Consider the following 13,891-nt stretch of genomic DNA (forward strand, 5'->3'; position numbering starts at 1 on the left):
GGGTCTTTTTCTGAGTCGTGGTTTTGTCAAGGCCCTAACTGGCCTGAAGCTCACTGTAGACCAGGCTGGCCTTGACCTTGCAATGCTATCACTGCCCGAGCCCCAGCCTCCCCTGGGCTGGAGTCCAGGCATGTAACACCTGGCTGGCTTCTCCAATTAAGTTCTGCCCTGGTTTTTGTGATTCAATCTTGCTGTTTTTGTAAGACCTTGAAGCTCACCATTATTTGAGACCTCTGTGATTTAAAGACAAAGAAGATCCGTCTGAGTGATTTTGCCTGCATGCACATCTATCTTCCAAATGTATGCCTGGTGGCCACAGAGGAATTAAAAAGGACATAGGATCCTTGAAACTGGAGTTAGGGATACTTGTGAGCCACCAGGTGGGTGTTTCGACTTAAACCCAGGACCTATGAAAAGGCAGCAAATGCTCTTAACTGCTCAGTCACAAGCAGTTAAACAAAATTTTGTGAAACAAACAAACAAACAAACAAAAAAACTTAAGTTCTAGCCTTTTGGAAGTCATGTGTTCATTTACCCAACTGTCACGTCTTATTTCTGGTCTTTATAGTAGCTACAATTTACTATTATATCCCAACACATAACAAAATGTTCTTCATTGAGACGGTCTCACTATGCTTGTCCATGTTAGCCTTGAGCTGGGCCTGAACAACCAGCTACCACATCCCCCCAAGCAGCTGGACGACAAGATGCAGCCCACCCCAACTGAAACAATTTTCATTGATTTTAAAGACAGGCTAGCCCTGACTGGCCTGGAACTTACCAGTACACCAGGTTGATCTTGATTGAACTCAAAGATCCTCTGCCTGTCTCTGGAATGCTGGGATTAAAGGTACATGATACTGCCCTGGCTTGCCAAAAATTTTTACAATAGTAAAAATTTTTATGATAGAACATCAAGATTTTCTGGATAGATGAAATGTTTTATATTACATTTTTATTTTGCAAGAAAATAAATTATACAACTTAAAAAATAAAATCCAAAAATTAAGCAGTTCATCAAAATATTTCAGCCTACTGCATACAGAAACTGCTACCTTGGAAAAGTGTACAGTGTCATCTCAGTATGTAGTGGTGCACATTCACAACTGTACAGGTCATGATGAGAGAGAGGCTACACCTTAGGAACTCCAGACCACACATAGTGTAGATGACAGGAACGCTCTCAAACAATGTGTCTCTCATAACTGTGACCTTGGGACAACTTGTGGCAGCATCCCAGTCATTCACACAAAAACAGAAGAGCCAGCTTGACTTTATGATAGCAAATCTTTCGTAAACTAGCAAATATTTCACCCAGACTGAATTTGAAAAATTTGCCCTTGGAGCAGAGCTAATGATATCATATTCAATTTAATGAAGAGTTAAAAAAAAATAAGAATGATTAACATTTCACCTTTTTGGAGACTTTAATATTTATGCACAAAGAGTAAGAGCTTTCAATGAACATGCTCGTAAAATTGGGGAATCTCTTCCTCTCTTCCAGTAATTGTAAAAATTGGGAGAATTAAGAATTTAGTTGAGGATCCTTATAAAATTATTAGAATGATGATGACCTCACATTTGTCTAACTCATCTATGAGTCTACCCTTTCCACTGTGTGAATCTGTCCCCTGTCTCCTTACTCTGGCTGTGAGATGGCGACAGGTTAGCTTTTACAGACGGTGCCACCGTAAGTAGACAAGTGCTCAAATCGGAGCCTGCCATACCATTCACTTATCAACGCCTCTCTGGAGGTGAGTGGGAGCTGTGCTTTCCCTCCCCTCACCTGTGGCATGGTTGGCCCTGCTCAAATAGCAAGAATATGAAGTCTTCAGGGAGAGGAGAGGTCAAATAGGGGACACTGTCAGTGGTTCTGGACCTTCAGAAAACCCCTGCTTAAGGAGTTCTTTAAATTATCAAATCTATTCATAAAACATTTAAAGAAAAATCTCAACAATGGTATAGGCACCTTGTCAACTAAATAGTTTTGATAAACACCAAAAAGTAGTTATAATTTTGTATATATATTTTAAAAAAAGGATGAGAACTGTTAAGTCTGTGGTATTTACTGCTGCTCATTCCCCAAAATACAATTAGGACATAATTAACTATTAAAAATTTTATAAAAATTTAATAAAAAACTTTGCTATGGATTTAGTGTTACCCACTTTGCATTAAGTTTGCCTTTATAAATCAAAACATCACAGCTCTCATTCTTAAATGACCAAAGCGATTAGAAATTTCAAAGATGTTCTAAGAAAAAGTATGGTTTAAAATGACAAATCTTAAACATTAAGAAATGGCCTAAAATTTTTCCCTTGATTGTTTCCTCCTTTGGCATTCTGGTATTGGGACAGGAAAATTTGCCAACACCAAGCTATTGAACAGAAGGGTCACAGTCATTATAAAACTATCCCTCTGGACTCCGGATGTCCCATCCTCCACGTCGTAGGGAGCAGGCACTGAGTCTGCTCTTCATGCCTGCTCTAGCCATCGCCTCAGAGCTGTACGGCAGACGGTAAGCACACATGCACTTCAACTTCCTATGAGTTTCAAAACAGATATATGACTATAATTATCAAGACCTTAAACATCTAACATATACTTTACTTCTTTCCAGCAAGGCGCTCACAGCTACTAAGCAGCAGGGCAGATCCGCAGCCCGCTGTGGTGATAGAATAATACTGTACGCTTCTCAACACTCCATTTTCTGCTAGCTTCAGAACCATACTTCAAAATACTACTTAACATCAAAAGTTCTAAAATTTGCAAGGAAACTCAAAACGTGCACCACACTGAGTAAGAATCCGCAGGGAGCCACTCTTCGTGCAGGGATAAGTCTCTTCAGCTTCTGAGTCCTCAGTTTCTAACTCCCACTGCTCTGAGAAGTCCTGAGTCACCGCTCTGGATATTGAGAGGAGCAAGATAGTGTTGCCCTCTGAACATTTTAAAAATGTTTATTTTTAAAATATATAAATATATATACATATTTGGCAAGGTTGCTGCTCATGTTATGACTAACAACTCTGAGTGCTTTTCGGGTTGCAGGTCGTAACCTCACCTTTCTTCCTGCTAAGTGGCAGGTAATTATTACTTTTAAATAATGTCTTTCCAGAAAACTGAGGTGGTAAATCCCTAATCACAACACTTTCAATCACCAAATAATTCTATGCTACAGGTTACAAAAGCAATTTTCTCACTGTACTGTATCAGGATATTTCTGGATTGTTTTCAACAAACTTAGTACAGTATAATAAGTATTAGATGTATGAGTATTAAGTGTATTAGTAACACACTTAATGTTTGTTTCAAGGTTCTGATTCTGCAATCAATGATGTACCTTTACCCATACATTTTTTAACTGAAGCAACATTCATTATAAACTTCATGTTTTCAAAACAAGCTCTCCAGCCATACAAGGTTTAAAAGGAAAAATCCCAAATCTTTATCATTTAACAACAAATAACTAAACAGCACTCTCCTGCTCAATGAAAATCAGGATTTGTAAGGTAGAAATATTTAATACCATTTTCAGGTTACCATTAAGATCCAGTCACTAAAGTGAAAGCAGTGTTTGACAAACAACTCGACACTGGCACATGTGTCTTTTCAAAGTGTGCCTGCCCTTGCCCAACACAGTGTTGACAATTCACTCTTTGCATCAAAAGTAGCTGAGCGCTACTTCTAGCTTTAATTGCATTAAAAAAAAAAAAAAAAAACAAAAAAAAAAAACAAAAAAACCCCAACCAAACAAAAAACCCCAGCATTTTTCAGTGCATGAATATCTGAAAATCCTTCCTTGTGCAAGTATATTCCTTTGAAGAGGAAAGGGGGATAAAAGAAGCAAAAAGAACCCCTCCCTCATCCTTCTAAAATGTTATTTCTCTAGGTGGGTAAAAATTGAATTGACTTTGAAAGTTCATAATGGGCTCTTCATGAATGCAATTTTCTCCACAAAACAGCATGCTGTTAAAGAGTGTGCAACATGAAGGGAATGCCATCATGCTAACTAATGTGACTGGCAAAATAGAGTCGTTTTGTAAGGTAAGGCAGAGTTTAATATTTATGTATTCAAAGTCCAAATAAACCTTCCTCCAGCTCAGACTGGGACAATCTCAGCCCAGGTCTCCAGATGTGTGATTGCGGCAGCTGGAGCTTGGCTACGCCATGTATATGAAGGTGTTGATGTCGGCCTCATCTCTCCTGATATACTTGTGCTCGATCAGCCATTCAATTTGTTCTTTTATCATTTTCTTCTGTGGTAAGAACATGTTTTTCAGAATTTCTACTAATTCAGTCTGCAGTTGAGCATTGCTAATTTTCTTTCTCATTTTCATTATTTGTATGATAGCTTCCTAAGAGAAAAATGAAAATGAAAGTACATTAATACATTCAATTAGTTTGAGCAAAGCAAACCAGTAATTTTCCCTAACATCACCCCCACTGTCCAGCAGTTCCTAGGTAATCACCTGGAGACTTATTCAGAAGCTACAATTTTTCCCATTACACTTATTACAAAGATTTTAAAAGTAAAGGAAGCCAAAATTAACCTATAATCTCTATTGTTTTATAAAAATTAATAATGCATTTGAATGTTTGTCTCCCTGTATGACTATATACCACATATAAGTCGGTTGCCTGAAAAGGCTGGGAAAAAAAAGCATTGGATCCCCTGGAACTGGAGTTAAAGATAGTCGTGAGCAAATATGAGGGTGCTGCTAAGATGGCTCATTTGGTAAAGGCACTTGTTTGCAAACAAGCATGATGACCTGAGTTCAACCCAGAGGATCAACATGGTGGAAAAATAGTAGGAATTCTTAAAAGTTGTGCTCTGATCTACACATATACATATGATCACACACACATACAAATAAATGTATAAGACATAAGGCTCCACCTACACAAATTTGCCTCTAATATTAAGGTGTATCTTTGTATAACAGAAGAGAACCATGGGTATCTACTCTTAAAAATCAGTAAACACTATGTATTAACTAGACTAATAAAGTGATAGCAATATTTACCACAGATCCTGTATGTTTCTAAAGAAATCAACATTTTTCACATAATATTTTTAGGCAACTAAAAGCAATCGGTGCCTTAGTGGAGACTAGTAAAGGAAATGTGAAAAGAGATACAGTTGTTTCTCTGTATCTGTAATCTCCATACCCAGAGACTGAATGAACAATAGAATTATGAGCTGAGGATGGTGGTCCATGCCTTTAATCCTAGTCAGATCTCTGAGTTTGAGGTCAGTCTGGTCTACAAAGTGAGTTCCAGGACAACTAAGGCTACACAGAGAAACTCTGTCTCAAAAAGGAAACCAAAAAAAAGATAAATGGAAACAAACAACAACTAACCAACCAACCACAAAAATATAATTAGGCCTATGATAGTTGCATCTGTATTAAACACACAAACTTAAACATTGCCTCCTAAACATCACAGTTTGATGACTAGTCATATAGCATTTATACTCTATTGGGTGCTATGATGACCTAGAGATTATTTAAATATATGGTATAAAATCTGTAGGGTGCATATTCAACTACTACACATATTATACAAGAGATTCTGGGACCTGCAGGAAATCCTTGAACTAATTTCCTCTGGACACTGTATTTAACACCTGATACTAATAATACAAATAGGCTTGGGAACCTAGCAATATTCCACAGGATAAAATCCCTTCAACTTTCCAACTTTCCTGTACAGGCATGACAATCTTCTCATTGATACTAGATAATTTATGATAGATCCAGTTACAAGGCTTTTTATTTAAGTTTTTTTTGTGCATACACTATATGTTACATGTTTACAAGTACATGCCATAGCATGCACGTGGAGGTCATAAGATTTCTAAAATCAGTTCTCTCTTTCCATCTTTTGGTTGGCTGGTTGCTTGGTTGGTATTTGTGAGGCAGGGTTTGTTTCTCTGTGTCGCCCTGGCTCTCCTGGAACATCTGTAAGTGTCTTCCTGGAACCAAACTCAGATCACTTGGCTTCTGTTACCTGATGATGAGTCACCTTGTTCAATGATACCAGGCTTTTGATCAGATTATAAATAGGATTTTACATCAAAAATACAAAGAAAAAGAAAAGGTAAGCCTGTCCATCCAGGAATGTGAAAATTACAGGACCAAGAAAACTTTTAATCTTTCTTTATGCTTCAAACTGTATTGCACTGGCCAGAATTTTGAATAATATTAAATAAAAACTGTAAGAGCAGAACAAAAAAAAAGCAGTCCTGTTAAAAGACTCTTTTCTAAAATTAAAATAACTATCAGTTTGCAATACATTCAAAGTTTTAAAAGCTTGTTTGCATGTGTACATCTCATGTGTGCCCACAGGGGAGTGCTGGTCTCCTACACAGGCGAAGGTCAGACGACAACTGTGGGAGCTGGTTTCTTCCTTCCATCAAGTAAACTCCTGGAACTGAATTCAAGTTGTCAATTACATTATCTACGGAGCCATCACTGACCAGCTCTACTTTTTGTGTTCCACTGTATTTACTTTCGTGTGGTGGAGATGAGAGAAGGCTTCCTTAAGGAGTCTCTTCTCTTCTTCCACCATGCGGGTCCCCAAGACAGGGCCAGTGCTCAGCTTGGTGTCAAATCATAAACTGAGCCATCTTATCTTTCTAGTAATAAATATTTTTATAATGTTCAGAAGCCATCATAATCCTAATTTTAACACATTTTTCAAAGGAAAATACATCTGATAATGCTTTTTTGTTCTAAATAAAACAAATTTCCTATGGGCACATTACATTTCAAAATTAAATTTTAAATACTTGAATTCTACAAATTCTAAATTATTGCTAAGACACATTTATTTATTCAGCTGGGTATCAAAAAATGACATAAGTACAAAACAAGGTTTTATCCAAAGGCTACGTCAGAATTTATTAGAAACCTTCAATCCATAAGAGCATTTCTGGTAGCAGTAATAATTACATTAATTTAATTTTTAATTACTAATAAAATGAGCATTAGCTCTTATTTATGAATAAATAACTTTCATGGCTTTTAATTCAATGTTTGAAGCGTTTTGTTTGGTTTCTTTTTAGAGGCAGGGTCTCTCGAGGTAGCCTTGGCTGTGCTGAAATCCTCTATAGACTAGGCCTTAAACTCACAGAGATCTGTCTGCCTTTAATTCCAGAGGTTAAAAGAATGTGTCACAATGTCCAACTTTGAAGGTTTTTTTTTTTCCAAAGAAGCTTTTAAAAATTCAGACATTTTTTCCCTCTATACAAACCTGGGTTCTTAATATTCTTAGTTGAACTATCCCTTCATTTTCTTCTTCTCTCATTCGTTCTGTTGTGAGCTGCAAGCGTCCAATCAAATTGATTTTTCCCCTTTTCTGTACTTTTGCATTTTTTCTACAAAAAAATATGAAAGTGTTAAACATTCATTACAGCAATGTCTGAAGGTTTAGACATTCAGAGCTGTTTAAAGGTTAAGTATCAACAATATACAGCTTTGCTTTAAGCAATCCCTATGCCTATGCTGGTGCCACATGGTCTAGAGTCACCTGCAACCCTAGTGAGGGAAGGGTCTTGATTGGTTTGAGGCAAGGGTGCCTGTTTCAAACAAAAATGTTTTTAAAAAAACGTGATTCTTTCAAACAAGATATAACCTCTGCTGACTAGTGACTGCATTCCTCAGAAGAAAATAAATTATATTGCCATGAAAACAATAATAATTAAAGCGAAAGAGTTTTATGCAGCATTATCTGGCTGAGTCTTCAGATAAACAGCTCTGCCTAAACAAGGCTGCCTTACCCAGCTCCTCTACCTTCTGGTCTTTTTTTGTTTTGTTTTGTTTTGTTTTTTCGAGACAGGGTTTCTCTGTATAGCCCTGGCTATCCTGGAACTCCCTCTGTAGACCAGGCTGGCCTCGAACTCAGAAATCCACCTGCCTCTGCCGCCCAAGTGCTGGGATTAAAGGCGTGCGCCGCCACCACCACCACCCGGTCTGGTCTTTACTTTTTAATTAAAACATGAAATGACAGCAGATTTAGTGATACTATTCACTTACTGTCTTTAATATCACATAAGACAAACAGTCACTCTAATAAGAAGAGCACTGCAATGGCCCACGGCACGCAGAGCGGGCGTCCTTACATTAAGCTGAAGTCCTGGTTCACGGAGAAGACGGTGCCTTCTGTGAAGTCTTTGGGAGAGTTGACCTGAGGGTCATACAGCAAAACTTGCCGTTTGAGCTTGGGAAAAGCTACTAAAGACTACGAAGAAAAAGAAAACAAAACAGTTAACACAGTGAGCTATATGGAATGATAGTTCAACTCTCCCACACAGGCAAAAATATCTTCTAAACAATCTATAACCCAAACTCATGCAGTAAATTACATATGTACACGTACAGAATCACAATCCAAATTTTTATGTAGTATCTCCAGACATGACAATGTAAATGTATAATGAAGAGGGGAAAGGAAAGAGCTGGCTCAGAGAAAGCAATAAATGTTCTCTTACTACATATAGTGACATAAGCAACTAGGATGACATACAGAACTACAGTAATCCATCTGCCAGTAATATATAGGCAGTTTTGTCCACTGGAAACAGTTTATTCTGGAATCCATATTACAGAGTCAGAATTAAATGCGGTTATAATCAAGAATATCATTAGCACAGTTAAGAACTAACTCATTTATTTGATAATAAAAATCTTTGAACATACTTTGGTTATAAAAATTACTGTAGTGTACGCTTTTGTTGGGATCCAGAAACATATTTAACCCCAGCTCAACCTCTCCCTCTTCCTCTTTCCTCTTCTACTTCGGTAATTAGCCTCTTTTCATATTGTTTTATATAAATTCCTCAATATTGTACATTTTGTGTTGAAAGTGATATTTGGAGTATCATGAGTTAAATTTCAGTGGTAGAATGTATGCTTAATGTGTACAAGGCCCCGGATTTAAAAAATCCAGCACCAAAAATCCAATTTTAAAAGCCAACCACATATTCCTAGCTATGTGACACAATGCTATTTTAAAAACAAAGCCAAATAGAAAATAAAACAAACCCATAAAGTCCTTCTAAGTTCAGCATCAGGGAGTTCCGTTGCAAGTTTTAGATTTTCAAAGCTGATTTTCTCTCTAGGCCTTTGGTTCCATGCAAACAACACAGCCAACTGAAACGTGGTTACTTCCAAATCATACTGACCTACTTCATTTTTAAATGTTATCTGTAATAAATAATGGGCTTTAATAAGTAACTCATATACTTAATAAATGCACATAAGATACTACGGGAAAAATGAAACTGCTAGTTTGTTCCCAAGACTCATTCTTCCTCACTTAGCACACATACATGCATCTCCCAGATTTCCCTACAGCTCAATGTGGTCATGTGACTTCATCCTGTCCAATGTGTTTGAAGTAGAAATGGTGAGGAAAAAGTTTATCAGTTGCCTTTAAAGAAGGCTCTCCCTTCTTTCCCTCCTTTTTGCAGGAAGACAGAGTTGGGATCAGAGTGGATTCTACTGTCAAGAGCATTTGTTTGGTAAGCGACACACTGATGAAAACTACAGTCCTGAACACTACACTGTTCTTGTTTTTTTTTTTTTGCTCTTTATTTTATTTTACATGTATGGGTGCTTTGCTTGCATATGTGCCTTTGCACCACATATGTGTAGTACCTATAGAGGCCAAAAGACGGCATCAAATCTCTTTGGGATTGAAGTTATAAAGATGTGAGCTGCTAAGTGGTTGCCTGGAACTGAATCCAGAGCCTCTGGAAAAGCAGAGTTCCTAAGCACTGAAACATCTTCCAGTCCTTAAGTATCTCTTTCTACTAATACCCAAACTGACAGCCCATTACTTACAATTCCGTTTGACATAAGATGGTGCCAATGTAATTTTCTACCACTATGATTTTTTTTGTAAAATTCTTCTACTTCAGGTATCAAATCCTCCAGTTCAGTAGGAAGTGAGACAAAGACTTTCTCAGAGCTTCTAGACCAGGCACCAGCATTCAAAATCTTTATATTAACTGAATCAGCTGCAGGTAAGAAAATCAGAAATTATAAATATTGAGACAATTTAAAACTTGGTATAAAATCTTTTTTTTAAAAAAGATTTATTTACTATTATTATACATAAGTACACTGTAGCTGACTTCAGACACACCAGAAGAGGGCATCAGATCTCATTATGGGTGGTTGTGAGCCACCATGTGGTTGCTGGGATTCAAACTCAGGACCTTAGGAAGAGCAGTCAGTGCTCTTACCTGCTAAGCCATCTCACCAGCCCCCAAAATCTTGTTTAAGAAAGAAGATTTTGTTAAAAGAAAAAGATTCTTTTCTTAAGCTTAAAAATATACTTATATGTAATTATAAATAATACCTGGTAATGCCAATTTATTATTTTTGTGCATTTCCTTAAAAGCTTGGTTCAAGTCTTCAGATACTTTTATGTCCTGAAACATTCTAGCAAGCTTGTTCACATAATCTGCTGGCATGCCAACTTCCTATGAAAATCAAAGACAGACAGGTGATCATTGTACATAGTATAGTACTATCATATGTAGAAAATAGACAGTAGCTGTGGTACTCTTGCTTTGTTCAGTTCCAGTATGCACGGATTTCAATTAACACAGTGTGAAAAAAATCAGCTCCCAACTCAACTACTGTTGACACTAAAATAAATGTGTTGGCATGGACTGCAACCTACACCTCAGGACAAATGACAGAAGAATGTCACTGGTACAGCTCAGTCATAGCATGCCTCAGGGTCTTTGGGCTAGGCCCCTAACTAGTAAGAACTAACACATTTATCAGGATGACCTTGACAAATTAGAGGAAGATGATCCTCTAAGCCTTCATTTCCTCAATTTACAGTTATGAACTACCACTCCCAGCTTCTTAAAAAATTACAATGGTTACTACTTATTTACAAATATGTCTATAGTTAAGCATTTCTTACCAGACATGGCTAAAAAAAAAGTTGCTGATTTGTCCTGGATACTACTTAAGTAAAATCAGTTAGAATTGAGAGTGGGTGGAAATGAAAGTACAACAGTAAAAAGCAAACAGGATTAAAATTAATTAAGAAAATTCACTTTATTAGATACTACTATTTATATATTTTACTATATATTCTTTTTTTTTTTTTTTTTTTTTGGTTTTTTCGAGACAAGGTTTCTCTGTGTAGCCCTGACTGTCCTGGAACTCACTCTGTAGACCAGGCTGACCTCAAACTCAGAAATCCGCCTGCTTCTGCCTCCCAAGTGCTGGGATTAAAGGTGTGCCACCACCACCCGGCAAGGTGCTAGTTGAAAGGACTGATCATCTGAGTTCAATACCTGCTAAGGTAGGAGAGAATAGATTCCGGCAAACTATCCTTAGAGCGGCAAACTATCCTTAGAGCGTGTTAAATTTCAAATCCAGGACAGTCAACTGATATGCCTATTTAACATATCTGAGATACTTATTTAACATATCAAAGCAGACTTGGCCTGAGTTCCCCTAGCATCCTTCAGCCCCTACTCAACAAAGGACGTGGAGGGCACACCCTGTCCCCTATTCCAGACATTTTGGTTAGCCTAACCCATTTTATACCTTTGGCCTCCTGGCGGCTAAATCTGGCTCCAGTCTCTCCCTTCACCTCCCTCTCTCTTCACAAGGCTCAGGGTCAGGACCACTTTGGACTCTCCCAGGTGTGTCTGCATCTGGCTGTGTCTCTCTTTTGTCTTCAATAAACTTTCACCTCTACCATACCCAGCAGTCACATCCTTTCCTTTTCTTTCTCTCTTTCTTCCTTCCTTCCTTCCTTCCTTCCTTCCTTCCTTCCTTCCTTCCTTCCTTCCTTCTTTCATTTTCATTCATCTTTTGTAGAAACTATAGCAGTGACTTAAATGAGTTCCCTCCCTAAGGAACTCAGCAGCTCCTAACCAACCAAGCTGCTGATCTGACTGTCCTAAGATATATATGGATTATTTGTTTCTGCTGACTTTTGCCACCCACCAAATTTGATTCTCTTCAGCTGCTTCTTCCCTCCACCTTAACTCCCTAGTACACACTTCTGGGCCGTCCATATCTCTCTGCAATAGCCTTTGAACCTCCACCACACTGGCATTTCTATTTAATAAGAAACTCGTACCTATCTAGATGTTTTCTCTTCTACTTACACTAACCTGGGAGAAAACAGGGAGGTGCCTATTTAACAGACCACACCACCAATAAAATTTTTAAAAAATTGTACTTACTCTTAGCCACTCTACCATGTTTTCTTCAATCTCACTATCAGCAGAGATGTCTAATATGAGACGTCGGGTAAGATGAGCTTTGTGGTACCTCATAAAAACGTCTTTGTTCTGTACATATTTAAGGACCAGGAGCTGCAGAGAAGACAAGGATACTTTAAAGTCTTATAGACTCAGCCACTTCTTTCATGTAGACCTTTCTATATCTCCAACAGCAAAGATGAAGAGATTTACAAAGACATGCACAGATAGGCCTATTAGATTACTCATCTCTGAGAAACTAATTCTAGTAACTGCTTCAACAGCTAATCTGTTCTACTGCAAATTTTGCTTCTACTCATTTATTCGGTTATTTTTATGGCAGGGTATGTCCTGGAACTCAACATATACCAGTCTGGCTTCAAACCCAGAGATCCACCTACCTACCTTTGCCTCCTGAGTATTAGGATTAAAGATGCAGCACTATGTCTAGCTACATACTTGAGACTTTAAACCAACTAGTCTTTTAGTTCCTACTAATCCAAAATTTTCATATTGTATATAAATGTGGTAAGACCTTACAGGAAAACTAGTTGTGATTTCTCAACACATCTTAATCTATTCCTTTGTGACATCAATCATCTCCCTAGGCCTTTCTGTCTGTACTTGTGTAATATTTCTCTCATTTTACCCACCTCTCTGCATTCCTGGGCTTAAATGTTACTAACAACCAACCTGGAGGACCCATGAAACTAGAGATGGCTCAGCAGTTAAGAGCACTAGTCCTCTTCCAAAGGACCCAAGTTCAATTCCTAGCACCCAGATGGCACTTCACAACTGTAACTGCAGTTCAGGGAATATGACATCCTCACACAGACATGCATGGGAACTAAAACACTAATGCACACAAAAACTTATTTTTATCTATTCTCATTCCCCCCCCACACACAAACACAAAAAACTCTACCTATTTTTTTATTCTTTAATAGAAACCATCTTTAATAAACTAATGCATCAAGAAAGAAGCCAGGAATGTGGGGGGGGGGGGGGCTCTAGAAAGTCCCAGAGAACTGGGACGTAAGAGGTCTCCAGGACTCAATGAGGATGGCCTGAGCTGAAACGCCTAACAGTCGGGAGAGAGAACCTGAACAGATCACCTCCAGTAGATAGACAGGGAGGGCCCCAGTGGAGGAGGCAAACCTACCTTCAAAATTTTTGACCCAGAATTGATCCTAACTAAAAGAAATACAGGGACAAGAAATGGAGCAGATATTGAAGAAAAAGCATCCAATGAAAGACCCAACTTGGGATCCATCCCCTATGCAAGACCAAACCCCAACATTATTGCTGATGCCATGTTGTGCTTGCAGACGGGAGCCTAGCATGGCTGTTCTCTGAGAGGCTCTACCAGCAGCTGACTGAGACAGATGCAGATACTTACAGCCAATCACTGGACTAAGGTAGGGAACCCCTATAGAAGAGTGAGAGGAAGGATTGAAGGAGTTGACTGCAACCCCATAGGAAGACCAACAGTAACAACTAACCCAGAACCCTGGGAGCTCCCAGAGACTAAGGCACCAACCAAAGAGCATATGGGCTGGTCTGTGGCCCCCGGCACATATGTAGTAGAGGACTCCCTTGTCTGGCCTCAGTGGGAGAGGAGGCACCTACTCCTGTCTTGATACC

At 38.3% G+C, this 13,891-nt stretch overlaps 1 protein-coding gene across 2 annotated transcripts in view; it reads right to left on the reverse strand.

Annotated features, from left to right (window-relative positions):
• Nucleotides 1–938: 938 nt before the first annotated feature.
• Nucleotides 939–13,891, reverse strand: part of Cul5 (cullin 5) — a 50,604-nt gene continuing 37,651 nt past the window's right edge. For both annotated transcript variants that reach the window (XM_031343347.1, XM_031343348.1), the window contains 7 exons: nt 12,230–12,361; nt 10,369–10,492; nt 9,849–10,024; nt 9,048–9,209; nt 8,126–8,244; nt 7,258–7,381; nt 939–4,355 (listed from right to left, as the gene is read on the reverse strand). In XM_031343347.1, coding sequence (XP_031199207.1) covers nt 4,161–4,355; nt 7,258–7,381; nt 8,126–8,244; nt 9,048–9,209; nt 9,849–10,024; nt 10,369–10,492; nt 12,230–12,361 — 1,032 coding nt within the window. In that variant the 3' untranslated portion in view covers nt 939–4,160. The remainder of the gene's footprint in view (nt 4,356–7,257; nt 7,382–8,125; nt 8,245–9,047; nt 9,210–9,848; nt 10,025–10,368; nt 10,493–12,229; nt 12,362–13,891) is intronic.

The sequence above is a fragment of the Mastomys coucha genome, unplaced genomic scaffold (assembly GCF_008632895.1).
Source record: "Mastomys coucha isolate ucsf_1 unplaced genomic scaffold, UCSF_Mcou_1 pScaffold23, whole genome shotgun sequence".
Taxonomy (NCBI): domain Eukaryota; kingdom Metazoa; phylum Chordata; class Mammalia; order Rodentia; family Muridae; genus Mastomys; species Mastomys coucha.